Source organism: Dermochelys coriacea, chromosome 12 (genome assembly GCF_009764565.3).
Source record: "Dermochelys coriacea isolate rDerCor1 chromosome 12, rDerCor1.pri.v4, whole genome shotgun sequence".
Classification (NCBI taxonomy): domain Eukaryota; kingdom Metazoa; phylum Chordata; order Testudines; family Dermochelyidae; genus Dermochelys; species Dermochelys coriacea.
This window is the reverse complement of record NC_050079.1, coordinates 41,101,642-41,128,271: the sequence shown is the minus strand read 5'-3', so window position 1 is coordinate 41,128,271 and position 26,630 is coordinate 41,101,642. Positions and strand designations below refer to the sequence as shown.

The window sequence follows — 26,630 nt, the reverse complement described above, 5'->3', positions numbered from 1 at the left end:
TGGAGGGCATGACTCCGGCGTTCTCTTCTCAGTTCTACCACTGGCTGGCTACAGGCTAATCACGTCTCCTGGAAGGGAAAAGTCTCTCTAAGCAGCTCTGAGCTCAGCAGCAACTGCTGGAGTGAGCACAACCCTCCCCAGAGCTCAGGCACTTGCTGTCAATACAGTGTCTCAATGGGCATATGCACCTGACAAGCCCAGTTCACCCCCAAACTCCAGCCCCTGGAGTGCAGGTGGTCAGGTTTGCTTAGGGCAGTGGGGTGGAAGCCTTGCTGGCTCCTTCCTGCCTGCACAGCCCCAGACCAGCTCTCACCAGCTTCCATCATGCCCCCTGCACAGGCCTCCCCACAGACACCAAAGAAGCTCCCCCCAGCAGCAGTGCCACTCACTCCCCAAAGCCTTTCTGCAGCTGACTATTTTCCCACAGCTCGTGGGAGGTGTGGTGAAGCCAAGGCCAGAACAGTCCCAGAAGCCTGACCACTTTAGATGTCATTCATTGTTCTTAATGAGGTCCTGGGCTGGCTCTGGCCCACTGTGGCAGAGGCAAGCAGCTGTAATTAAGATAAGAAGCAACAACATTCACTCTTGCAAACCTCTCCTCTGTATGGGATGATCCTCAATAGCCAGCTTCCAAGCTCAGCTTCTGCCTAGCTGTGGGAGAGCCACACGCTGCAGCATTGTTTGGAGATCAGTGGCCTTGGCTGATTCTGAGCTCTTGTTTATGGCTCAGGTTTGCAGGAGGGGTGGGACAAGATAAGGGATCAGCAGGGGGCTCCCACCAGCTGCAAGGCTCTGATGTGCTCCAAACACCTGGCAGCCCAGCTCTGCAGTACAAGCTGTGCTTTGACTGGGGTATGGGTAGGGCTAGTGCAGGACAGTTTGGTTGGGCTACCCTGGCCCATGCAGCCATAAATACCTCCCTGCCCCTGCAAAGTGGGGCTAGTCTCTCTGGCAAATGCTGCAGCTGTTCACCTGCAGAGGGATCACTTTGGACACAGGACATCATTTCCAGTAAGAGTTTGTCACAAGGGGAGGGAAGCACTGGTTGGATTCTCTTCAGATAGCAGCAGCTTGTTGGCTGTTCCCAGTACCAGCATTGCTAGAAGCCAAAATCACTCACTGCCCCCTGGGGCAGTATCTACAGGCCAGAGGGCCGCTCTGTCTTGCTGTGCTGTTAAGACCTCCTTGCAGGACAAGGGAGCAGCACTGGGGCACTGACCTGTAGACCAACCTGCTCAGCAGCAAAGGCTAGGAGTCCAGCCTTCCATGGCCCCTTTGCCAGGGGTCATCTAGATGACCAGAGGGGTTGGTGTATACTAAACCCCAGCTTGATCCTGCCTCTATGCTAGGGAAACCCCTTTCCCCTCCAGTTGTCAGGAGCCCAGTGAGGCCTGGCCTCTCCAGCTAGGGGGTCTCACACAAGAAATGGGTCCCTGCCATCCCCCTCTCACAGTGTGAGGGGAGCCACTGGCAGTGGAGGAGCTCTGTTAGCCAGCATGGCCAGAACCCTTGGGCCTGTTTGCAGGTGCTAACTTCCAGAGCTCCTGGGGCTAAAGAGCAGGGAGGATTTCTCTCTTGACTGCCCAAAGGCTAGGGAGCTTGTTACTGCGCAGCCCTCAAGCAATAGCTTGGAGACAGACACCACCACAACCCACAGCACTAACTGGCCAGATGGACAGTAGGAATAAAGAGCCAAGTCTGTAAAAAAACCCAAATACTTCCTTTATTAAAAGTTACATCACCCATTGTCCCATGCTTCAGCATCACACTAACTTACTTTATACACAGTAAAAAAGAAAAAAGAGGGTGGTCCAGGAAGATATAAAAGGCAGTAGTCAAACACTGTGGGGAACAGGGCTAGCAGCAGGGCATTAACAGTCGAGTGGTTGGAGCAGGAAGGCAGTTGCATGGGTAGCTGGCCGGCAGCCTACTGGACTGATTGGGGTACAGCACCTTGCATGGACACCATTACCTGGTCCTGGAGTTTGACAACTTCACACAAGGAGGCAATCCAGCCAGTTTGGAATCAGGAGCCAGAGGTCTCCAGGCCTTTGGGATTTTCTAGGAGCTAAGGATTCATAAGACAGGCTTTTATTTTCCCTGGCAGGCAAGTGTGTCTTAAGATCCAAAAGGCACCAGCAGCTGCGTAAGGCTTCCAGGCATAGTTGGGTCTGGGTACAAGGCTGTTTGCAAGCCTCCAGGAAAGTCACACTAGGCTCTGCAGCTCCAGGAAGCATCTCACACACGGCTCAGCCGCAAAGGTGGCATGGAGAGACAGGTGCCCAACAGGAGCCAGAGCTGGGCCTATTTCCTCTCCAGGAAGCTTGAAGATCTCATGTGAAGGGACCCAGGCCAGTGAGTTTGCCCGCTGAGGCTCCAGCCTGCCAGTTGCCCCATGCAAGACAAGCTGCTCTGTGGAGCTTCCTGGAGAGAAATCCGGCATCCCGGCAGAAGCTGCTCTGTGGGTGGGTGGGTGGGCAGATGGCATCTGACCGCCCCCTTACTCGTCCTCGCCCCCGCCATACATGTCGGCCAGCTTCCTGAAGCGGCCACCCCAGTCGTTCAGGTAGTCGTAGTCCTGGTCCCGGTCTGAGGTGGAGGAGTTGAGGGAGCTGAGCGAGGCCGCCTCGGAGCCACTGCCCTCGTAGTCAAACACCAGCAGGGAGTCGTATGGCGGGGCAGTGGGGTCAGTGTCGGCCGCCTTCAGGTTCTGGAGGTGGGGAGGAGCGTAAGGTTACGAGTCATCCCAGCATGTGCTCCTGGGGCGAGTCTCCAGTGCAGCGAGCTTGGGGGGGGATTAACAGGGCCACCCCCATCGATGCTGGCAGGCCACACTAAGACCAGTGAGTTGTCACCTTGAGGGGGAGCCAACCTGGGGCCCAGGCTTTGGCAGGGGACAGGACAGGCAGGGGGCTCTCAGATAGGAAGTCAAGAGGCAGGTTTGTATCTTGAGACCAGGGCACTGAAGGGCAGTTTTGCTCAGCAGCGAGACTGCCCTCAGTGCCTGCGGCTCCCAGATCAGTCCCATTGGAGGGTCCCCTGCCATGCCCATGAGTCACTCTAGAATCTTCCCTCCCAAGTTATTGGCAGGGAGATCCTGACCGTAGTCAGCCCAGAGCAGCCCCAGTGCCAGCTGGCTTCCCACCCCAGAAGCTGGAATTTGGTCCCCCAGCTGGACCTGGGGAATTCTCTGGCAGGAGCCAGGTCCTGCCACCCCTGCCCAGGCAGGGCAACTGCAGGCAGAGGACCTGAGCAACTCTTGTTCCCACTGAGGTCAGTGGGAGCTGCAGTGCTCAGTGCCCCTGAGGAACTACAGCTGCTATGACCAGAGGGAGCCAGTCTGAGCAGAGGGCCTGGCACATCACCACTCTGACAGCATGTGCACTCGGAGGCTGGGGTTGGTCATGCCAAGCACCCTGGCAGAAAGGAAGAGCTCAGACCCTGACTAATGGGTGCCACAGGCTTCTCCTGGAGGTTGGTCTCCAGTGTTGGCCAGTGGGCTTTTCTAGACCCAAAAGGGGAGAGAAAACAGGTCTGTGCTCTGGCCACATTCTCCACCACCCTCAGCCAGTTCCCCTGAAATCTCTATGGCACCAGTTCTCAGCCTACAGGCCACTTGCAACCCAATCAGCACACAGCTGAGGCCCAGGTGACATCCTCAGGGCCATATCTCATGGGTGTGGCCTGCTAGCAGAGAGCTGTATATGCAGCCCCCACCTGGGCATATCCACCCACCCTCTCCACTCCCCATAGCTAGGTTACAGCCTTGGGTGAGCTACGCCTGTGGCAATGAGGGCAGGGCCATCAGAGCCTAGCACAGCCATAAAGCCAGGCTTTCCCAGCAGTGAGGTAACTGCACCAGGCCAGGCAGATAACACCCATCGCTGACCTTGGGTGGGCACCTTGGGCCCCCATGGTGACGGGAAGGGAGACCCTGAAGTGGCACCACATGCCAAGTACATCCTTGGGCAGAACTGACTGCAAGAACCAGCTGTCCAGGGAATCCCCACAGCAGCAGAGCCGCAGGTGACTAGCAACTAGCCCCGAGAGTGGTACGTGCCTAATGTACACACATCCAGCTAAAGTGAGGACCAGATCTTGAGCTCTAGAAAGGAACTGCTGGCCCTGATCAGCCAATGCCCATGTCCAGGGCTGGCTCCAGCTCCTCTCTAGGTGTCATCAGCCTAGGCTCACGCGAGTTTAGTGACATTTGCATCCCTGGCCTCACCTCATCAATGAAGTTGCCGATCTCATCAGGGTTGGCAGGTCGAGGCCGATATTGGGGAGCTGGCAGCAGGGTTGGCACCACATCATTGCGGATGAGGACTTCGGGGCGAGCCTCCAGGCCGCGGTGCAGCTGGCTGAGGTCGTAGTCCTTTAGGAGGGAGATGCACAGGGTCAGGGCCCTTTGCCCAAGTTTGGCTGATCCAGAACTGGGATGTCTATTTGCCAGGCCACATCTGTCCTGGGGATGGGCATGGGCACCAGAGGGGCTCCAAGGCCATTCGTTTTAATGCCCATGTTGCCTACTCCTGGAAGCATGCAAAGCCTGAGTGTACCAAGGTGGGACCCAGTCAAGCCTGCAAGGCAAGCCAGTGCTTCGGGTGTGCTGTTACCCATTCCCCACCCTGCAACATGCCAGGGGCCACTAGTGCCCACCTGGTCTTCCTCGCCACCTCCCTCCTCGCCGTAGTAGAAGACGTTGTCCCGGGTGTCATCTTCTGGGAGCAGCAAGGGCTCCTTCACCACCTTCCTCCGCCGCACAAAGAGCAGCAGCAGCAGCAGGAGGACTGGAAGAGACAAGACAGGTTGGCGTGTGCCATGCAGCCTGCTCCAGAGGCGCTCTCCTCCTCCCCCATGGGGCCCCCATGCTGCTCTCCTGGGTGCTGCAGGACCGGACCAGGCCTGCAGCAACGCCGAGACACTAGCAAGCTCCCATCTTGGAGCACTTGGCAGGAGGGCAGGTACCAGTTTTAATGGCATGAAATCCAGGCCACAGAAGTGAAACAGCAGGTCAGCAGTGGAGCCGGAACAAGGTCCCAGGTCTGACCATTGGTCCTTTAGCCACTAGGTAAAGCTGCCTCACCACAGGCAGCAGCAGGTCCCATCCTGCACCGCAAGACACCTGCTTCTGGGGCTCACCCTCTGTGCAGGCCAGGCTAGCTTAGCTCTGGAAGACCCCACTCTGGCACAAGATACCCATCAGCCAGGCCTAGAGCAACTCCTCCCAGCACTCACTCAGTAGGGCCAGAATAGCCCCCAGGATGGCCAGAATGATGGGGACCCCTGGAACAGGCAGCTGTTCCTTTGGGCACGTCTCTGCATGCCCCTCACAGTTGCACACTTCTGCCTTGAGGACAGTCAGCTGGTCTTTGTTCTGGTTGTCAAAGAGCCGCAGGTAAACTTGGTAGATGTCTTTCTTCAATGGCTCCAGCAGCTTCAAGGTGAGCATCTCCCCTGTGCAGACAGACAGTGGTATTATATGGGCAAGACAGCAGCTTTGATACCAGAGGGGAGGGTCACCAGGGGTCAGAGACCAGACCCCCACATCCCCTCTACCTCCCAAGCAGACCAAGACCCTACAGTGCCATGAACATGCAAACTCCAGGGATGAAGTGGTCTTGGGTAGAGCATCTTCCCTCCCCAGTGTTCAGCCATGGCATATCTGGGAATAGGATACCCAACATGACACGTGCAGAGAAATCACATAAATGTAAGGCTGGAAAGGGCTGCAAGAATCATAGAATATCAGGGTTGGAAGGGACCTCATGAGGTCATCTAGTCCAAGCCCCTGCTCAAAGCAGGACCAGTCCCCAACTAAATCATCCCAGCCAGGGCTTTGTCAAGCCTGACCTTAAAAACCTCCAAGGAAAGATTCCACCACCTCCCTAGGTAATGCATTCCAGTGCTTCACCACCTTCCTAGTGAAAAAGTTTTTCCTAATATCCAACCTAAACTTCCCGCACTGCAACTTGAGACCATTACTCCTTTTTCTGTCATCTGCTACCACCGAGAACAGTCTCGGTCCATCCTCTTTGGAACCCCCTGTCAGGTAGTTGAAAGCAGCTATCAAATCCCCCCTCATTCTTCTCTTCTGCAGACTAAACAATCCCAGTTCCCTCAGCCTCTCCTCAAATCCTGTGTTTGTTCCCTAATCATTTTTGTTGCCCTCTGCTGGACTCCTTCCAATTTTTCCACATCCTTCTTGTAGTGTGGGGCTCAAAAATGGACACAGTACTCCAGATGAGGCCTCACCAATGCCAAATAGAAGGGAATGATCACATCCCTCAATCTGCTGGCAATGCCACTAATTATACAGCCCAGAATACCATTAGCCTTCTTGGCAACAAGGGCACACCGACTCATATCCAGCTTCTCGTCCACTGTAACCCCTAGGTCCTTTTCTGCAGAACTGCTGCCGAGCCATTCAGTCCATAGTCTGTAGCGGTGCATGGGATTCTTCCCTCTTAAGTACAGGACTCTGCACTTGGCCTTTTTGAACCTCAGATTTCTTTTGGCCCAATCCTCTAATTTGTCTAGGTCCCTCTGTATCCTATCCCTACCCTCCAGTGTATCTACCACTCCTCCCAGTTTAGGGTCATCTGCAAACTTGCAGAGGGTGTAATCCATGCCATCCTCCAGATCATTAATGAAGATATTGAACAAAACCAGCCCCAGGACTGACCCTTGGGGCACTCCACTTGATACCGGCTGCCAACTAGACATTAAGCCATTGATCACTACTCGTTGAGCCTGACGATCTAGCCAACTTTCTATCCACCTTAGTGTCCATTCGTCCAGCCCATACTACTTTAAACTTGCTGGCAAGAATACTGTGGGAGACCGTATCAAAAGCTTTGCTAAAGTCAGTCAAAGAACAACAACATGTCCACCGCTTTCCCCTCATCCAGAGCCAGTTATCATAGAAGGCAATTAGGTCAGTCAGGCATGATTTGCCCTTTGTGAATCCATGCTGACCGTTCCTGATCACTGTCCTCTCCTCCAAGTGTTTCAGAATTGATTCCTTGAGGACCTGCTCCATGATTTTTCCAGGGACTGAGGTGAGGCTGACTGGCCTGTAGTTCCCAGGATCCTCCTCTTTCTCTTTTTTAAAGATGGGCACTACATTAGCCTTTTTCCAGTCATCTGGGATCTTCCCTGATCGCCATGACTTTTCAAAGATAACGGATGCGATTGCAGAGCCATTGGCCAACTCCTTTAGCACTCTTGGATGCAGCGCGTCCAGCCCCACAGACTTGTGCTCGTCCAGCTTTTCTAAATAGTCCCAAACCACTTTTCTCTACAGAGGGCTGGTCACCTCCTTCCCATGCTGTGCTGCCTGGTGCAGTAGTCTGGGAGCTCATCTTGTTCGTGAAGACAGAGGCAAAAAAAGCCTCGAGTACATTAGCTTTTTCCACATCCTCTGTCACTAGGTTGCCTCCCCCATTCAGTAAGGGGCCCACACTTTCCTTGACTTTCTTCTTGTTGCTAACATACCTGAAGAAACCCTTGTTACTCTTAACATCCCTTGCTAGCTGCAACTCCAAGTGTTATTTGGCCTTCCTGATTTCACTCCTGCATGCCTGAGCAATGTTTATACTCCTCCCTGGTTATTTTACAAGCTTACAAGAAGTCGAAGATTGGACACAGGTCATCTAGCACAATCTGTGCTGAGGCAGGACCAAGTATTCTCTAGACCAGTGGTTCTCACCCTGCAGCCTATGGGTTGCTTGCAGCCCAATCAGCACAGAGCTGGAGCTCATGTGACATGCTTAGGGCCATACAGCTAGTATTGGATGTGGCCCACAATGGTAAATAGCTTGAGAACCACTGCCGTAGACCATCCCCGACATGTGTTTGTCCAACCTGTTCTTAAAAGCCTCCAACCATGGAGGTTCTGCAGCCTTCCTAGGTAGTTTGTTCCAGTGCATAACTACCCTGACACAGATGGGAAGTTTTTCCTGATGTCCAACCTAGACCTCCCTTGCTGCAATGCAAGTCCATTGCTTCTTGTCCTGTCCTCAGTGGTTATGGAGAACAATTTATCTCCCTCCTCCACATACATAAAAGGAGGTTACAAAATGATGGTTTGACTGAAATGGGACATGCTGTCTCCAGACTAGACAAACCCAACTTTTTCCGATCTTGTCTGGTAGGTCAAGTGTTCTAGACCTAGTCACACGAGTGACTCCAAGCCAGCACCACACCATGTTGCATTCTGTGGGCAAGGGCTGCATCCTGCACTGCCTTGCCTTTGAGCCACAGCCACAGTTCAGGGCTCATTCCTCCTACTGGAGGGAAAGGGAGGAATGGGGAGGGGGGCAGGCGAAGGGGAAATGGCTGGTCTGAGATCTCAGGTGACCAGTGAATCCCTTCAGCAGTTACCTTTGCTGTCCATTTCAGCAGCCCAGCTCACACCAGATCCATGGAGGAGCTCTGCTCTGAAGGGGGAGGTGTTCGGGGGGAGATCCTTGTCGATGATGGTCAGGACCTGCGGCACTGGATTCTGGTTGCAGACAGTGATCTCCCGAGGGTCTGGCTCAGGCCCATGGTCGTTCACATCCAGAAGAGTCAGAAGCAAGGTGCCTGTGCCAGTGGCAGGAGGGGCACCTGTTGGGGACAGAGTGGAGGTTAATGGTGGCAAGTGATTCAGTTTCCTTCGCCTGACCTAGAAGGGGAGCCCACTGCTCAGCAGGTGGGTCACCCCTGTTCTGTGCCTGATCCAGAACAGAGCTGCCCTACCAGCTAGGGGCAGCACATGTTAGCTCTGGAGGTCCCTGGTGCAGCCTCAACAGTGACCACCACTTGGGTCCCCACTCTAGGCTACGGGGCCTGCTTTGCCCATGACTCAGGTGTGGCTCCCAAGCCCTGCACCTTCAGTTCCACCCCAGCACCAGTTGCTTCAGACTGGTGCAGTATGCTGGAGGGGCTGACAAGCCAGCCCGGGCTGCTTTTAGAAGGACTCCCATCTTCCTGGGAAGGGAGCTGGGTTTCAATTTAGATGTGGTTTCTCGTGACAGCCTAGGAGGGGGTGTGGTCTTAGCACATGTCTCTCACATGGGGAGCCATCACCAGCACAGGGGAACAAAGAGACTCTTGATTGCAGAATTGCAGCGATCAGACAAGCTCTCAGCCCTGCCCCCCACATTCCAGCTGCAGAGCCGTTACCATCGTCCACTGCCAGCACGATGGCAGTGTAGGTGTTGTTCTTCACAAACACAGCCTCCCTGTCCAGCTGGGCCTTGGCTGTTACAATGCCGTTTTCCGGGTGAATCTCCAGCCACCCCGCGGGGTCATTCCCAATGCGGTACCTGAAGGGAAAGAGCATTAGGGGACAGAAGAGGCGCTAGAGCCTGGGGCAGAAGCCAGTTTGTAGAGGGAGGCTGTTCTGGAAGGTGCCTGCCAAGATGTTGGAGAGGCCAGATTCAGCACCACTCTGACAGTGAGCGGCTTTTGGTGGCACTTGGGCAGGAGCTGCACAGCTCAATGTCCAAACTGCTGCTTCCCTGGGGGCTCTGTACTCCAGAGCATGGAGCCCAGAGGTTCTGTTCTGCAAGGGCTGCCACGCCAGCCAGTCTGTTCCAGGGATGGGAGCAGTGGCCATGGGATACGGTGTGTTTGGCAAGGGTCAGTTCAGAGGCTTTGCTGCCCATGGTCCAGAGTGTATTGGCACAGGGCTGTCAAGGCCATCGGTCTCCATTTGGCCTTGGTGAGCCCGGCTGTTTAGGCACAAAGCTGGATTCTGTATGTGTGACATTACCAGCCCAGGCTCCCAGTCCAACACAACCACTTACCTGATTGTCTGACTCTGCATTTTGTCCGGGTCCTGAGCCATGTAGGAAGTGATTTTCTGCCCAATAGGCACGTCCTCAGAGACCTGGGCTGTCTTGATGGGTGGGTCGAAGACAGGTGCCTCGTTCACATCCTCCACGTTCACTGTGACAGTAGCCGTGGAGGTTGAGAGCTTCACAACAAAGGGCTCCTCATTGGTGGCTGCCACGTAGAGGATGAACTGGCTTCTCACTTCGAAGTCCAAGCCCTGGGAGGGACGAGAAGGAAAGGTGAAGCCAGGCCTGTTGCCTCATGCCCAGGAGGGTGGGCAATTCCTCCAGCAATGCTGGAGCCAGCTGCTCTAGACAGCTACGTGGCAATGCCATGCGCTCAGCTGTGCTGCAGAATCTGCTGCAGGATGGCCCTGGGTTTTGATGCAGCTACTTCAGTCCAGCAGGATGCTGGCACCGGACGCAGCCGGCACTTAGCCCTGCAGCGCCAAGCCCAGTTTTAAGGCAAGCAGATGCTCCTCATGCCCAGAGGTGCACTGGTCTAGCTGCCCATACAACCCAAGCCCATCCCACCTTGGCTGTTCGCAGAATGCCCTCATTGGTCTCGCGATCCGTGGTGATGGTGAAGAAGCCTCCTTCGTTGCCTCGCACGATGGTGTACACAGCCCGCCACGCCGCTGTGTTGACCTCGTCCGTGTCCATCACAGTCAGCCTCTGGACCTCGTGCCCTGCTTTGTTCTCTGGCACCGCCACGGTGTACTGCAACACAGGGGCATGCAGGCTATGGTCAACCACATGGTCACAGCTCAGAGCAGAGACAGCACCCTCCTGAGACCTGGGCCTTCTTCACTGGCCAGCAGCACAAAGCAGCCAGTAGGGACAGTGATAGCTCCTTGCCCTTCCACCCCTGCCCCACTCTGCTTTCTCAGGGCATAGGAGAAGACAATAGACTACAGTCCTTGCCTGGAACCACGACCTCACTGTTTGTGTAGCACCTAACACAATGGGGCTGATCCAACTGGATCCCCTGAAAGGGAAACATCTGGGGCACCCTGGCTGTTTGGTCCCCTACAACTGGGGTAGGTTCAGGATAGCAGCAGCCTGTGCAGAGAGCACTTCACATGGCTCCTAGCCAAGAGATGCTTTGGCTGAAGGAATGGCCCCTTTTCCTTGCAGTCTTCACTGTGCCTGCCATCTCCCTGCACCCAATCCCAGGGAGGTGAATGGGACAGGACACCCCAGCACAGCAGAAGTCAGTAGCTGGTACTCATGAGAGGGTGACTGAGTAGAGTACCGTTCTGGGGTCAAACACAGGAGCGTTGTCATTGGTGTCCACGATCTTGATCACAGCGGATGCAGTGGCTGTTAAGCCTTCCCCATCCAAGTCTGCAGCCTGCAGTGTCAGCGTGTATTCTCTCACTCTCTGGGGAGAGGCAGACATGCCAGTCAGTGGTAGAGATGGATAGATAAGACATTAGCAGTGCTGCCTCAGATGCCAGTTCCCTGTAACCCTTTCACAGTCTCCAGCAGCCAGGGCATGTCAAGCTGCTATGAGAGTCCAGCATGCTTCAGAACTTCCTGGGCAGGAGTCTGCTCAGATCTCAGAGGCATGCATCAACAGGGAGCCCTTCTCCCCTGGAGCCCTGAGTTTTGTCAATAGCAGTAGCACAGTTCTCCAGCCAGGGAGAGCCACCAGGAGTCTTCTGGTGTCAAGCACAGATTTATAAACCTGTGCATTTCCTGCAGCCTGTTTCAGACCATTAAGTGGCTGGCTGCTAATGAGGAGCCATCGCCTTCATAGGCTTGTGCCATACAGCTGCCCATGCTGGCACAAGCTGGAAAAGGACTCAGTTCTTGGCACACTTCACTAACTGAAGCATAGCTATGATGTTGCCACCTTCCTTCATGGAACTTTGCTATGGGAACAGCTGCTGTGCTTCCAAGCCCATGTCTATGCTCACCTCTCTGTCTAGGCCACTTGCAATCACACTGATGGCTCCAGTGGCTCTGTGGATGGTGAACATCTGGGGATGGGGTTCCTCAGGCTCTTGGTTCAGGATGGAGTATGCAATGACCCCATTGTAGGACTCTATAGCATCATCTGCATCTGTGGCAGTTACTTGCATCACAGAGGTACCTAAGAGAGTGGGGTAGAGTTGGAGGTGGTAGCGGCTCTCTCCTCCCTGATCAGGAGGCAGAACATTTCCCCTGAGGAGTGCTGCAGCTTCATACAAGATGCTTAGAATTTTTAGAAGCTCAGGACAATAGCAGAGACTCTGCCAATGGAGAATGGAGCCAGCGTTGGGCTCATCTCCTTTGGTAAGAAGGAGAGCTAACTGCTCTGAGAAGGACTCATTGGCAAGCCACACAAAAGGGTGTGCAAGTGGGCACCACATTCATGGACCAGTGGCTTGGGGAGCCTGCTTGACCCTTCAGGGCTGCCAGAGACTTGTAAGAGATTATCAGGGCTTGATTTGTGCAGTCAGTACAGAACATGTGGATCGCAGGGGCATGGATGCAGGCACTATCAGAGATGTCAAAGGCAGACTCCCACCTGCTAACAGGGACACTTCAGACCCAGCCCATGCCCTGTCCCACTAAGGGCTAATGGAGCCGAGTCCAGGGATGCAGATTTCTAGAGTGTGGATCAGTATTGGTAGGACAAAGCTATTTCCACCCATTCCTCCTACCTGGCAGTGCTCCTTCCAGGACTGAGCCTTTGAAGAGCTCCTGGATGAATTGGGGTTTGTTGTCGTTCTGATCAGTCACAGTGATGATGATCTCCATGGGCTCCTCCACAGGTTTGCCATTCTCAGACACGGCATGAGAGAAGAGCTACAGACAAACAAGATGGCTCTGAGCTCCACCATGCTCCCTTCCACCAGCGGCTGGCTCAGAAACAGGCCCCCTAGTCAGTGGGGCTCTGCCCACCTGCCACACACAGGGCTTGGTAACTTACGTGGTATTTGTCAATGTCTTCTCTGTCCAAGGGCTGAGTCACCATCATCCAGCCAGTCTTGGCCTCGATGGTGAAGATGCCGTTGGGAGGGGTGTCTGCACCTTGCCCTGTGATGCTGTAGATTATCTTGGACTCTCTGTCCCTATTGGATTTGATCTAAAGGGAATCAAAGCATGTACATGGTGCATGGTGTAATTGGAAGGCGGAATTAGATTAGCACACTGCAAGTCACAGCTCGGTAATGGATCTGAGTAGGGCCAGGCTGAAAGATGGATAAACTTGCGTTCAGACAAGATCAGTGGGAAACCTTCAGGAACCCACTGTGCTCCAGCAAATACGGAAGAATCTGCTGCAACAGCGTCTAGGGGAGTGCAAGGATTTTCCTCCATTGTAATTCCTGACAGTGAGATTCTGTAGTTCGTTACTATTTTAATAGGGATTAAAATTGTTAAGATGCCAATGATAGAATATTCCACAACTAGAATATGGAAATGTATAAATAAGCCAAACATAGCCCTGCCCACCCAAACTGGCAGAGCCCCACCACCTTTTCAAAAGCATCCACTGGCAAAAAGAAGAGTCGGCACCTGTGCAGTCAGGTATGTGACATGTTTAGGTCCAGCAACAAGAGACCTGGCAGCACCTGCCTGCCCAAGAGACAGCATTCAGGCGGGTGAATGCAGGTTTGAGATGCTTCCCTACCTGAACCAGCTTTTTAGGGAACGGGCCCCTCTCATTTTCAGGGACCCTTATCGGAGGGATCACCCAGTCCCTCTTCTGTCTCTGCAGACCAGGTCTGGCCAGTGGGAACATCAGCACCTCTGCTTGGTGGCCTGAAGCAGATTCCTACAGGGAGAAGATATCCATGTGTATAAGAAACAAGCCCAGGGATCCCAGACCAGCCAGCATATAACCCTAGGTTAGCGCAGTGCCAGCCGACGGCTCCTTTATGCAGAGCGTGCTGTGAGCACAACAGACCCGGAGTCAGACTTGCTGATGGTTCAGACACAGACGCTGCAGGAGCCCAGACCACGGCGAGTGGGATATAGACCATATACATGATCCGAGCCAGACACAGGAATAAAGTGCAATGGAGAAGGTTGCACTCTGGGCCCAGTGTGACCAGGGGCCAACTTGTCAGTCCAAGGAGAGCTACGAGTAGCTATTCCCACTGAGCCCCATGCTCCTGGGCTGCTCAAGCCATGAAAGCAGTTGCTAGACCAGTGTCATTCTCCATGTAACTCACTCCCAGCAAAGCAACAGGCAGTTAGTGGGCTGGGTGCACTGGCAACACTGCAGCGTTAATGGTTGTGGGACTGGCCTTCCCACCCCTGTCTTTTGTAGGGGCCATGATCAGTCTGGGCATCTTGCCATCCCGTTAGGGGAACGGGGTTCGCTAGTGCTGTATTCTACCCAAGGCACAAAGGTTGCCATAGAGTCAGCCCTCTGCCCTCCCTACAGGCCTGCCAGCTGGCATGAGCTTTACCTGTGCCGAGTGAGGGCTTTTGTTCTTCACAGTCACTGAAGCAGAGAATTTCTTGCCAGTGGAATCCCAGGCATTCACAGTAAAAGTCTTCCCCTGCCTATGCAGCTGGGTGTGGTGTCTCACCAGGACTGTCCCATCCGCCAGCACCCGGAAGTCAGCATCATCTGCATCATACAACGCTAGCTTCCATCTCGTGCAGTCCTCAAACCTCACTGGGGGAGGAAGGGCACTGTTAACACGCTCCAGCCATGCACAGGACAGCAGGCGACAGGGCATCAGGGAGACCCTGGTGCTACAACTGGGACGGCTTCCAACTTGAATGGGTTTGCCTATTTGCATGTTACCCCTTTCCCAAGCCACTGGGCCTGAGCGCACGTCATCGTTCTCTGGAGTGGCCAGCCTGGAACCTGCCTTCTGAGCTACCCAGCCACATGTGCAAACAAGTTTCTCAATGCCAGGAGGAAGAAGGGAGACAGGAATGTGACTGATAAGATACCTCCAGAAAGACTCTGGCTAACCCGCTAGGAGGCAGCAAGCGTTTAAGCCAGACATGTGACAGCACCCACCATACAGCAAAGGGCAGGGGAGATCTGGATTTATCCTCCCACGTGATCAGCTAAGTCTGCTCTCAGACAACCAAAGCTGCTGACTCAGCTAAGACAGGCTCTGCCTATTGCAGTCAGCTAGCCCGAACAGAGGCTGGATTTCTGAAACTGGCCGTAGTAACCGTTATTTCCCTATAGTAATACACCAAGGTCAGAATCCCGATGGGTCTGTCAGCCTGGGCCCCCACCACACAGCATGTGGCCTTCCAAGCTTGGGTAAGTGAGGGTGAAGGTGCCACTTCAGAGACACAGCATTGCTTGCTATTACACCTCCAGAACAAGGCAGTAAGTCAGCCACCTGTCGGTTAGCACCCATGACTGGGCAGTTCCAGACAAGAACTCTACCTCCATGCTGTCTGCAGGTTTGCAGACAGCCTTGTTAACAGCAGGCAGAAGGATGGAGCAATTAACAGGAGGGCCAATTCGCCTCTTGCAGGTAGCTCCTACTGCAGAAGAGCCTGTGATGGCCTGACTCAGTTTAGAGGTTTAGTTGCATTAGGAGTTGGGAATGCAAGAGGCGGACTGCAGGGCTGAGGGCTTTGGGCAAATCCCACACCAAGTGCATGATTCCTTGGAGTCTTTGCCAAGGTGTCATCTTTGCTTTAGGTGTGCATGCTTTAGTTATATGGTATCCTGGCCACACCCTAACTCCTTATGCAGAGTGCCCACAGGGCACATCATTTCTATCCCACCAACCATGCTGCTAGGCCAGACTTACCCAGTTCACCAGAGCTATCCCAGCCCTGGGAGGCCGAGTGCATTGAGCCAGCAGTTAGCGAGAGCACTATAGGTCTTTGTAGACCTCTCTGCCACCAGCTCTTCCACAACGTAATGCTGCCTAGGAGAGCTGCAGCCAGGACCTCAGCAGTCATAGAATCCTAGAATAGCAGGGTTGGAAGGGACCTCAGGAGGTCATCTAGTCCAACCCCGCTCAAAGCAGGACCAACCCCCAATTTTTGCCCCAGATCCCTAAATGGCCCCCTCAACGATTGAACTCACAACCCTGGGTTAGCAGGCCAATGCTTAAACCACTGAACTATCCCTCCTTGGGCAGGAAGGCTGCCCTTACCTTGTGCTTTAGGCCAGTGGTCCCAAAGCTTTTGCAATGGGATAGTTTACAGATTCTTGCAAACACCCACCCCGCCATTCACTATTGCCTGGGCCCCCATTCTATACCACGCCCATGAAATGCATGGCAACTGGTCCGGTAGAAGAGAAGCTTCCTGTAAGCCAGGAAAGCCAGCACCCTCTGACAGCCAGCTCTGTAGACTGCTGCATGGAGGCCTGTTTGGGGCATACTCCCCTTTTCTTTGCCATTGAGGAGCCAAGGTCACACTCCGGACCATGGCTTTGGCTGCGACCTGTGTTCTCAATGCAAATACCCTAGGAGACGAGGGTTCCCATAGCCACCTCACACGCACATGTGGAACACCAGCAGGTCTAAGCTTAACGGCCAGTTTAGAGGGGAGCCATGCCCTACAGGGGCAGCCAGAGAACAGGGTAATGGCAGGCAGGCTTGGAACAGAGCACTCTGGACCCAGAGCTTCCCTATCCCATGCTCTTGTTTAGGAGGGGTTTCTGCTCACACTCCAGTGGCAGCGAATCCAGGAATCCCTCTGGATAATGCAGTGGCCAGTCGCTGGTCTCCAGAAGTCCACATGCATAAGAGCCTGATGTGAGGCCAAGCAGTTGCATGGCCTGTTGGGTAATCTGCCCCCAGAAGCGAGTTACATGCATGTTTCCGGTTTGCTTTCAGACGCTGGGCCCAGGATGAGTCACTGACTCCCAGGTAGCACTGAGAGGTCTATCCTCCGCTATGCAGGTATTTAAATGGCCAAGTTATTCATCAGACCTGTTCCACTTCCTGCTCCTGCCATGCTGATTGAGCCTCCCTCACCAAGGATGGGGCAGCTGTTGCATGGGGAACACTGCAGCTCTGCAGAGTGGCTTTGGAGGTGAGACTGGGGGGGCAGTTCCTCACAGCTGGAAGGACAGGCCCTCTGCTCCCTGTTTTGCAAAGGAAGATGCTCATGCTCTGACCACAGCAGCTAAGAGCAGGTGCCGGGCATAACACCAAGTAGCCTGTACAGGAGGGGACTGCACCAGCCTTAGATCAGGGGCATGGAGTGAAGCCTGGCCCATTCTCCAGTTAACAGCTTTTAGGGCTGTCAAGAGAAGGCTGCATCTGCCCACCAGTGTGGCTGGTCTTTGAGAAATCCAGGGTCACTGTGCAACCTCCTCCATTCCTGGAGCAGGAACAGTCAGGTAGCAGCTTGCTGCTCCACTCTCACTGGAGATCAGGCCCAGGTCGACTGGTCATGTCTTAGCAACTCTGACCTTCCCCGTGAACTGGGAGCATTTACAAGAAACTGACTCTCCATGGACAGACTCCTCCACTGGTCCTGGACTAGGGTGGCTAGCTCAGTATAGGGACCAGCCTCTCTGGGATGGGCGAGTGGAGGGAGGAGTCTGGTGACAGGAAACCCAGTAACTGCAGCACGGGTGCCTTGAGGCAGCCAAACAGACCACCTGCCTGGAGGATTCCAGGTGCTCTTCATTCCCACAATCACCAGTTTGTTCCCTTGCCATGCTAGGAGCAGACAGCAGGTGCCTGGGATATCCTAGCAGGAGGACAGGACCAAGGGACTCTCTGCAGGAATTTAGGGCTTTGATTATAGCTCGGAGAGCATGGAACAGCTCAACCCAGTGCCCATTGGAAAGGATCTGGGCAAACTGCTGGCTTTCCAAGGGTGGGGCCAGGAAAGACAGCTAACAGAGCAAGTCTACACTGCAGTTAGACACCAGCAGATAGCCTGTACCAGCTGACTTGGCTCATGGGCTTGTGAACGTCTACACTGAAGTTAATCAGCTCCTTACTCCAAGCCAATGACTGCACCCTCCATACCAGAGGGCTGGTAGCCTTGTTAGTTCTGACCTCCGTTCAGCTGCACTAGCCCTAGCCTAGGGATGCAGGTTCATTTTAGCCAGGGAACCATGCAAGACTCTTCTAGGCAGGGTCCCCTACAGGCAGGCTGAGCTCCCCCACAGCAAGACTGGCACGCTCATTCTGAGGCTGTAGGGTTTGCCAAAGTCCTCCCACTCTCATGGGCTCTAGTCTCCAGCAGGCTGTGATGTTGCCCACGCCTGCTCTGAGCAGGGCTAACTAGCAGCATGCAAGCCCAGCCGCTGAGCTCCAGTGGTGCTCCCTTGTTACTAGCCCTAGTGAATTGCACCGGTGGGAAGGTTTTAGAGTGCCCAGTGCAGACAGAGCCCTCATCACCACACACCATCTGTGCTTTTGGACAAGAATTCCAGAGGGCCATGCACAAAAACATCTCCCAGAGACAGCACCAGCCTCCACCATTACACACTCAAGGGGAGCTGCACTGTGCGCTTGCATCCAGGATCACACAAACCCTGCAATAAAAATGCAAGCTCTTTCCACACTTAACATGGCCCAGGGGCCCTTAAGGCTTCGGCTCCTTTGCAATTGTCAGCCTGCATGTCCATGAGACGGCCCTGGGCCAGCTCAGCTGCTCTAGCACATTATAAGCCCCAACTTGCAGCAGCAGCCTCGACAGGACCAGGAACTCAGAGTGATACTTTGTGGAACACAGGCCTCCATTTCTCAGAGAAGGGACAGCGTTTGCAACAGACATCTCTGCTCTAGGATGGAGAAAACAGGAAGGCTTCCAGCTCCCCACATCCAGCTAGACTCAGCAGAGGTACTCTGAGTGAGCTGCGCACTTGGGTCAGCTCGCCTGGCCTTGGCTTGCTGAAAGCACTCACCAATTAGTGGTATTTCGAGTTCTGCAGCCATTAGCTACGCTCATCACCGAAGCTAGAGCTCTGCATGCAGTTACTGGAAATAGCCTTCTCCCACAGGAGGCTTCAAAACAGAAAGAGTAAATAAGGGCTTGCAATGCTGCCCTGCATCAGACCATGCAGGAGAGAGAAACAGCTCCAAGAGCTCTGGGACCGCTGGTCACAGTCCCCACCAGAGGCACTGCAGCAGAAAGCTCTCACCACTGCATAGATGGCAGGTGCTAGGTGGTCTATGGAAGTGGTTATTGCTTGCCTTTAACCCTGAGCAGAGCCACTTCACAGCCCCTAGGTCTTGGACCCCAGCCCAGCACAAACTGCCTCTGCCTGGCATTCACCACAAGGATACCCAGTCTTGGTACCAGCTGGGCAGGCAGGCAATCCTTTCACCCAGACAGCAGAGGAAGCCCTGTAATAGGCAAGGCTAATAGGACGCCCTTTGCATGAGCCCTGTAGTACAGGCAAGGACTGCACCTACACCTAGGAGTCTTCAGCCTGTGACCAGGGAAGTGATGCAGAAGTGACATCAGAGCTGACCTGTGCGTCTCTGAGATGGACTAATAGCAACAGGCCAACTCCTCCTCCACACTGGAGAATTAGTAGTTACACTTCAGAACATTAAGTGCATGTGATTTTTTTAAGATGCATTTTGATCCCTCTGTAATGCTGATTAGAGGCCTCAAATAGCTCTGGATATTAAATCGCTCCTAATGGCCTGCTTTTCAGCACCATAGTGCTACTCTAAAGAGTAATTTGTAGCAGGCTTTCCAGCACAAGGGGAATTAGAACAAGCTAGGAGATCAGCACCTCCCCTCTCTCCAGCATGCATGGAATTTTTGCAGCCCCTGTGTTGACATACCAAAGGTCTGTCTCAAGGCCTCTACTTTACAGAGGTCAGGCTGTGCAAGAGGTGAAGGAAGAGCAGAAAGCCTGCTTTGGTTAAACCCTCCATAAGCAAAGCAGTAAACCCCACTGTGTGTATTCAGCACCCCCAGGCTGCCGGGGCACTATCCCACAGGGTCCTCTTACAGCAATCCCTGATCTGCAGGGTTTCTAGTCAAGCTCAAAGCACTGGGAAGGCAACATTGCCATGCCAAGGGAACAACAGGCATTTTGAGGAACGTTAATTGGGCTTTGGACACTAACCAAGTAACTGCTCTGCAGGCTGGATTTGGCTAGTTTCGTAGGCCGGTGAATTACTGAACAGCATGTAACTGGCTTATAATGGGAGGGCTCCCTGGTTCCACTGCACATTTGTGTTAAGTATTTTATTTGCTTTTACATCTCCAGACAGAAGAGTGAGCTTTGAGAGCCTACAGCTTGGGCTACACTAGAAAATTAGGGCAGTTTAACTACATTGCGTGAAAAATCCACACCCCGAGCAGTATAGTTAAGCCGACCTAAGTCCCTGCGTAGATCATGCTAGGCTGACAGAAAAATTCCTCAACCTAGCTACTGCTTGTCAGATGAGATTATCCACATGGGGACAGGGGAACCCCTGCAGTCTACACCAAAGTGTTCCAGCAGCTCTGCTGTAGCCTTTCATGTGTAGGCAAGCCCTTGGTCACAGGCAGGTGTAGTCTCTCCTTCCCCTCACTGTGAGGGAAGCTCTGGCCCATGGGGAAGGGAAGTCTTTCTTCCACAGAGCAGGGGGTGACATTAAATCAACTAAGTTCTGGTGTCCTGAAATCACTCCAGCAAGCATGGAGTTAAGTGCATTCCAGTCCCTGGAGGGAAGACAGAGGAGACAGACCAGCCTCTGTTCGGAGTACAATGTGCACATTTCACATCCCCGGAACCATGCCCAGCACTGGCTCGGCTCATCTCAGCACCTGATCCGCACTCCCTGGGCCCACTGCAGGGTGGTCCAGCAGAGGCAGGGAAGGGAGTCCAAAGATGTGCCATTCCCCCCATTCAGGGCCCTGGGGAGGTCACCCCACAGGTGACTGGAGCATGTCTATTGGGCGATGAAATACCCACCTCACTGCAAGAATTCTGCACTGGCACCCACTGCCATGCTTGAGCAGGCCTGGAATGCAAGGGCAGAAACGGGCACACTGACTGCCATTTCAGGCAGTCTAACCCAGGCATTGGCTGGGGGTGGAGGATTTAAATGCCACCCTCCAGTGCCTGGCACTAGCCATCAGAACATGGGTTCGGGGCACTGCCCTCAGGATTCTGCCACATGCACAAAGACCAGAGAGATGCAGCCCCGCCAAGTTAAATCATGCCTGGGGCTCCCTGGTTGGTCTCACGAGCCAGCAAGTTTATCCATAGCCCCAGCAAGGGGGAAAGACTCCAGCCCAGAAGCAGCAGCCCTAACAACAAGCAGAGCCGCTTTCGCTGGAAGGGAGGGATCGCTGCAGGGGAAGGTGGGGGAGTGAGTATCTGTTAAGACATGACACCAGCCAAAATAAGCTAACAGGCCAGGCAGGGCTGGATTAACCTTTTGTGGGCCCCCATGGGAGCAGTGGAGCATGGTGCAGGGGGTCAGTCCCCAGAGCGAGGGGCCAGCCAGGGGCAATGGGGTGGGGCATGGCATGGCAGGGGTGGCCCCGCTCCGCCCAGCCCAGCGCAAGGGCACTATTTATAAACTGGTAGTTGCCAGACACACAGTGGCCTGCCCCACCCCGTGCTGCCAGTATGCTCCCTGCCCTCCGGGGGCAGACCCAGGCCACACCACACAGCCCCCCCTGCCCCAGTCCTCTTGACTCTCTATGGCCAGAGCCCCCCCCCAGCCCCACTATGCCCAGCACCCCTCCCAGCCCCCTCCACACAAATGCACAGCACCCTGCACAACACTACCCCTGCCCAGAGCCTCCCAGCCCCACAACTGCCCAGCACCCCACAGAACCTCCACTCCCTAGTGCCCCAACACATCCTCCCTGCCCCCTCACAGCCCAGCAGTGCCCCCGCAAGAAACGCCCTCCCCACTCACTGGCCCTGCTGGGAGGTGACTGTCTGCCAGGCTGAGCAGCAGTATAGCCAGAGCCGCTCTCAGGGCTCCGGTCCCTCGGGACCTGCCCCGGCCTAAGACGCACTTCCCCTGGAGGGGCCCCAGCCAAGCTCCCCGCACTGTCCCCTTCCCCCCAGCTGAGGGGGGACAGGCTTCTGGCCCTTGTCCCAGGTGGCTCAGCGCCAGGGGGACAGGTGGGGACCCACAAGTGGTGGGAAGCAGAGACTGCCCGGAGCCGGAGGTGCCCTGAGGTCCAGCTAGGGAGCAGAGAGGAGCAGGGGGATGGGGCCGAGGAGGCAGCTGGCCAAGAGGTGGCCAGGGCAGGGGGGTCAGAGTGATCTCAGGGTGCAGGGCAAGCCAGGTCAGTAACAGCCTCACAGAAAGCTCCCTCCCCCCAGCTTCTCCCAGGGTTTGCTCAGAGCCCGGTTCCCAGGCCGCTCTAGCCCTGCGCCATTGCCCTGGGCGGGGTGGGGCTCAACAAGGTGTGGGAGTCTTTGGCCTTCCAATCACAGAGGATTGTCCTCCAGCAGTTTGGACGTTAGCATTTCAAAGGCTGCATTCCCCAGGACAAAGCCTCCTGCACTCCAGGGGGAGGAGCAGAGATAAAGAGGAGACTGGCCCACTCTTTCTTCAGGAATAGAAGCAGTTTTTAATCACAAGTGTTGTAGGCCTGGGGGATTTATGACCACTGAGGGCCAAGTTCACCAGAACTCAGGGCAAAGTTATAAACACAGAGTGGAAGTTTCCCCTACTTTGGGGTGGGACAGACATGACACAGCCTTTGCAGGCTAAGACCTAACTACATTAAGGAAGTTTCCACTAAATGTGTAACCCCCCAGTCTGAATTAGGGCTTTAGCAATTCAACTGCTGCAGAAAAGGCCCTTGAGCCCTCCCATTTGGAGTAGAAATAGACTCTCCTCTATAGGGTCTGATCAGATTATTTGCTGACCACACTTCAGAGGGACAAAGCAGCCAGGGCCTGGTGCTCTCCATTTCCGCTTTCAGAAGTGCCAGCACTGGTCTAACCCCCCAGGAAGCCCAGAGGATTAGGGTTTAGGGAAGGAGGCCACAAGACTCACCCAGTGCAGTTTGGGAGGAAGAGGGAATCAGAATTAACCCTCCATTCCAGGGCAAGTTTTGGAGCCTGCTGGATACTAGAGAATAAACTGGAATGTCAGGGCAGGTTTTGAATGAGGAGCAGCCAGGAAGCTGCTTAGCTATTATATCTCCAGGGAGCCTCACTCACGATGCAGGGTTTCCTCACCTAGGCTGCCTGGTTACCCTCAATTATTTGTGCTCAACAGGAGCCGGGGGAGAGGAGGTCTCTGCCCCGAGGACCTCGCAGTCTGGCAGAGCCGATGAACAGTGGCAAGGCAGCAGAAGGGAATGGAAGCCAGCTCTTCCTGACAGGACTCAGAGGCATCACAGCAGAGCATTTGGGGTTCCACTTTTCAATGGTTCTCGCGGTGCAAGCGTGGCCAGTGCCCCACCGGAGGCCAGGGAGGGACAAGCAGAGGGGAATGCCCAAGCAGAAAGGACTCTGTGCCAGAGCAGGAGCCACACCCCAGAGCATCAAAGCTAGTCTGGCATCAAAGCCAGAACCACACTGCCCTAGGAGCCCAGGGGAAGGGCTAGCGCACACGGCAGAGGCGATCAGCTGACAACACCCACCCCACAGGCAAGGGGCAGACTGGGCTCATGGGGGAACACCTGGCAGGGGTGAAGCCAGGCAAGGGCACGTCCCACAGCGCAGCGAGCAGCACCCCGTGGGCATGACCCAGAGCCCGAGGCAGCCAAGCGTCTCCACCCCCCCCCCGGCTCTGCCCCACTGTTATCCCGACCCCGCCAGGGAGGCGGCCTTACCTTGGCCCAGGACCTGGCCCCGGAGCAGCTGCGCACGGGGCACCACGAACGCGAACCGCTCCAAGGTAAAGCCAGCCCGGCACGGCTCCGCCGGCTCGCCCAGCTGCCAGCCCACCTGAGCCAGGGAGAGCTGGGTTAGCCCCCCACTGCGCGGCCGGCCCCCTCCAGCCCCGCAGCCCCCTCCAGCGCCGCCCGACCCCCACACGGCACGGCGCGGCCAGTCCCAGCCCCCCGCAAGGCGACCCGCCGAGGGCTCCCCTCCAACCCCGGCACACGCGGCCAGAGGGGGCCCGGGCGCCCGGCCCCGGGGTCCGGGCGGGCAGCGAGCCCGCGGCGCCGTTACCTGCAGCAGCAGCAGGAGCAGGCGAAGGCGGCAGAGCCCGGGCAGGGGGCCCGGCAGCGGCCCCATCCGTGCGGCGGGGCGAGGGGGACGCGGCGGCTCCATCTCTCGCCAGCCGCCCCGCCCAGCGCCTTTAAAGCGGCGGCTCCAGGTGAGGCGGGACCAGGTGCCGCCCCGTCGGCTCCGCCCCGGGAGGGGCTCCCTCGGCCCTTCCCGCCCCTAGAGCCCCCCAGGGCCCCATAGCTCCTCCTGCCCCCCACCCCCAGAGCCCCTCCCGCACCTCCGCCCGTTATCCAACCTCCCGCTAGAGCCCCTTTGTCCCTCCCCCAGAGCCCCCCCGCACCTGCCCCCATTATCCAACCTCCTGCTAGAGCCCCCCCTGCACCTTCCCACATTATCTAATCTCCCCCCAGAGCCCCCTGCAGTTTAAACCGGCTTCCTGCGCAGACTATAACTGCGTCTACACTGGGCCCTTTGCCAACACAGCTGAACCGGTTAGGGGGATGATTTTTTCACATTCCTACTGACATAGCAACGTTAGCAAAACCTTTAAATATGCCTGAGTGATTGCTCCTTAAAGGAAGGCCTTTACCAGCGGGGTTGGGTGGTGGGAATTCCCCTGGAGCGGGACTCTGCTGGCAGAAGTTTGGGAAATGCAGCTTTACAATGCCCTGTTTGGGTATTTGTAACAATTGCAGGTAAAGTCATGTCCAGGCTGAGAGTGTGTGTGAAGCTGAAGGAACCGCTTTGATTATTAATAGTTATTTATTATTAATTATCACTGCTTATTGCTGGGGGGGCACTCTGCTACTGTTACATCTTTTGCTTTCTGTGTATGGCCTCATTCCGTTTCTCGGTACGGGGTGGGATTGTGTGTGTTTGCACGCATGCATGCAGCGCTCAGCAGCCGCTGTGTTCGTAGAGTTGGTCCTTGGAGGAGACACGCACGCTGTGCTCTCCCAGGGAGATTTCACTTTCTTGTTCATTCTCCTGAAATCCAAACTAAAAGTGTTTTCAGGCTAAAAGTATGTGCGTTGGGTGGAAATGAGTCTTTAGCTGTTTTTGAGTTCGACATCTGGGCCTGCTGCAGGAGGAGTGAGATTTTTACCAGGACAGCAGCTTTGCAGAGTGGGGTAGGGAAGCTGCTCCCTAACAGGGGTGAGAGGGAGGAAGGCACAGAGACAGCAGTGTGGCTTTTGGGCAGCGGAAGTGCCAGCATGACCATGCACAGTATGACAGAGGGGTGCAGCGACAGGCAGCATCCCAGGGATTACACGCTGGGATTTGGAAAGTAACTTGTGCGACAGAAAACTGGACTAAACACAGAGGGCCCAATCCTCAACTGCTGTAAATCAGCATCACTCTGTTGGATTCGATGGCGCTATGATGATTTGCACAAGCTGAGGGTTGGGCCTCTGGAGCGGGGGGAGAGGGTGGCTGTGGAGATTTTTTCCAGCAGGATAACTCTGTTCTCATGGGAAGTTCCTGCGGCTTCCCAGAGTGATGCCAAGGCAGCAATCTCAGCCCCGAGCAGGTCTGCAGGGGAGACGGGACAGTGGCCCTGGACATATGTGCCCCAGCTGAGTGTGTCATACTAACAGCAATGCCCCCAGCCCATGGGGAGTGGCCTACAGCCTCTTGTGCCTTGTTACCAGGAGGAGCAAATGCCGGGGGAACATTTCCAGTAGTGTCATGTCACGGGCAGGCCCCAGTCACTGGCCTCACAGGGGTGCTGAGAACACAAATTGCCAGCGTCAGAGTGAATGCCATGCTGGTGAAGGCACTGGCTGCACAGCCTGGGAGTATGGAGCCCAGTCATTAGCCCCTGAAGTGGGCAGGGTCGGTGCCCGCTCCCCTCCCCTGGTCCTGCTGCCGGCCTCACCCAGGCTGTCGTGAGAGGGAAGTTCAGGCTCCTGGTTGAATCAGCCCTTGCCCAGCAGGGTCAGTTCGTGCTAGCTGGGGGCTCTGAGGTGGATACGCCTCAGATCCAGCCTGAAAAGCACCAACTCCTTTCATGTTGGCCACTACAGATGGGCATGACTGACAGCCAAGGCTAAACCAAACCCCATTCCGGACCAGCTGCCTGCCTACACCCTTAGTCTCATGCATCTCAGGGGGCCTGATTCCTGAGCTAGTCCAGTTCTCTACAGGGGCAGTGACTGGGAAGTCGATTCTAACCCCAATGATACTTTCCCAGGGCTCCTCGTCTCTGCAGGTACCGGCAATACACTTCCACCGCGAGAGCCAGGGGGCTACTTGTTGGCTATAGCATAATTCTTACATTAAACCATCTCTGCATTTGAAACAAGCTTTTACAATTCCCTCCACTGCGCCCAGGAGACAGATCCTGGGAGGAGCATGAAATATTGGAGGGGTTCCTGTAAATCAATGTTAACTGGTGAGGCTGCTGTTTATCAGCCAGCATTTCATTACACATGGCAATCCAAGGAGGCAGAGTGCACAGGAGCCCAGCTCACCAGTGCCAGGGCTCTGCTGCCTTTCACGGGCTCCTTGGCTTGCACACTGGCACCCACGCAGCCTTGTGGCCTGTGAATTACAGCCTTGCACTCGCGCAGGGACCGTCTATCTCACAGTATGAACAGAAGGGCTCCATGGGGCTTCTGCTTTCAGATTAAAACCATCCTGCTAAAGACACCCAGCCAAAAGAACAGACACCAGCAGCAGCAAGTGCCAATCACTGGCTCAGATAAGATCTGCCAACGTGTGTGTGTGTGTGTGTGTATCTACCTGTGCTAGTTCCCCTCTGGCAGGCCCTTGTGTGGTTTGAGAAGCATCCACTTTGATTGAATTGGCCT

General features: G+C 55.1%; 1 protein-coding gene across 2 annotated transcripts; it reads right to left on the bottom strand.

The window, feature by feature from the left end:
* Nucleotides 1-1,704: 1,704 nt before the first annotated feature.
* On the bottom strand, nt 1,705-24,010 carry LOC119841187 (B-cadherin-like). 2 transcript variants are annotated; one of them, XM_038368386.2, is made up of 16 exons: nt 23,818-24,010; nt 23,475-23,589; nt 14,228-14,439; nt 13,444-13,587; nt 12,742-12,897; nt 12,473-12,617; nt 11,744-11,919; nt 11,077-11,205; nt 10,356-10,541; nt 9,795-10,039; nt 9,169-9,311; nt 8,386-8,610; nt 5,239-5,457; nt 4,660-4,790; nt 4,229-4,375; nt 1,705-2,710 (listed from the first exon to the last, which is right to left on the bottom strand). In XM_038368386.2, the coding sequence occupies exons 1-16, from the start codon at nt 23,917-23,919 to the stop codon at nt 2,501-2,503; spliced, it is 2,685 nt and encodes an 894-aa protein (XP_038224314.1). In that variant the 5' UTR covers nt 23,920-24,010; the 3' UTR covers nt 1,705-2,500. The 2 variants fall into 2 exon arrangements, with proteins under 2 accessions (XP_038224314.1, XP_038224315.1); XM_038368387.2 differs by having other exon boundaries at nt 23,475-23,592; nt 23,824-23,961.
* Nucleotides 24,011-26,630: the final 2,620 nt, after the last annotated feature.

Bases quoted from the DNA above. Each gene is read 5' to 3' on its own strand.
- LOC119841187 (XM_038368386.2), bottom strand. From the start codon at position 23,919: ATGGAGCCGCCGCGTCCCCCTCGCCCCGCCGCACGGATGGGGCCGCTG. The intron at 11,206-11,743 runs GTGAGCATAGAC...GCCTCTCCCCAG, and splicing joins CAAGTGGCCTAGACAGAGAG to AGAGTGAGAGAATACACGCT. The intron at 5,458-8,385 runs GTAACTGCTGAA...CTGTCTGCACAG, and splicing joins TGCTGAAATGGACAGCAAAG to GGGAGATGCTCACCTTGAAG.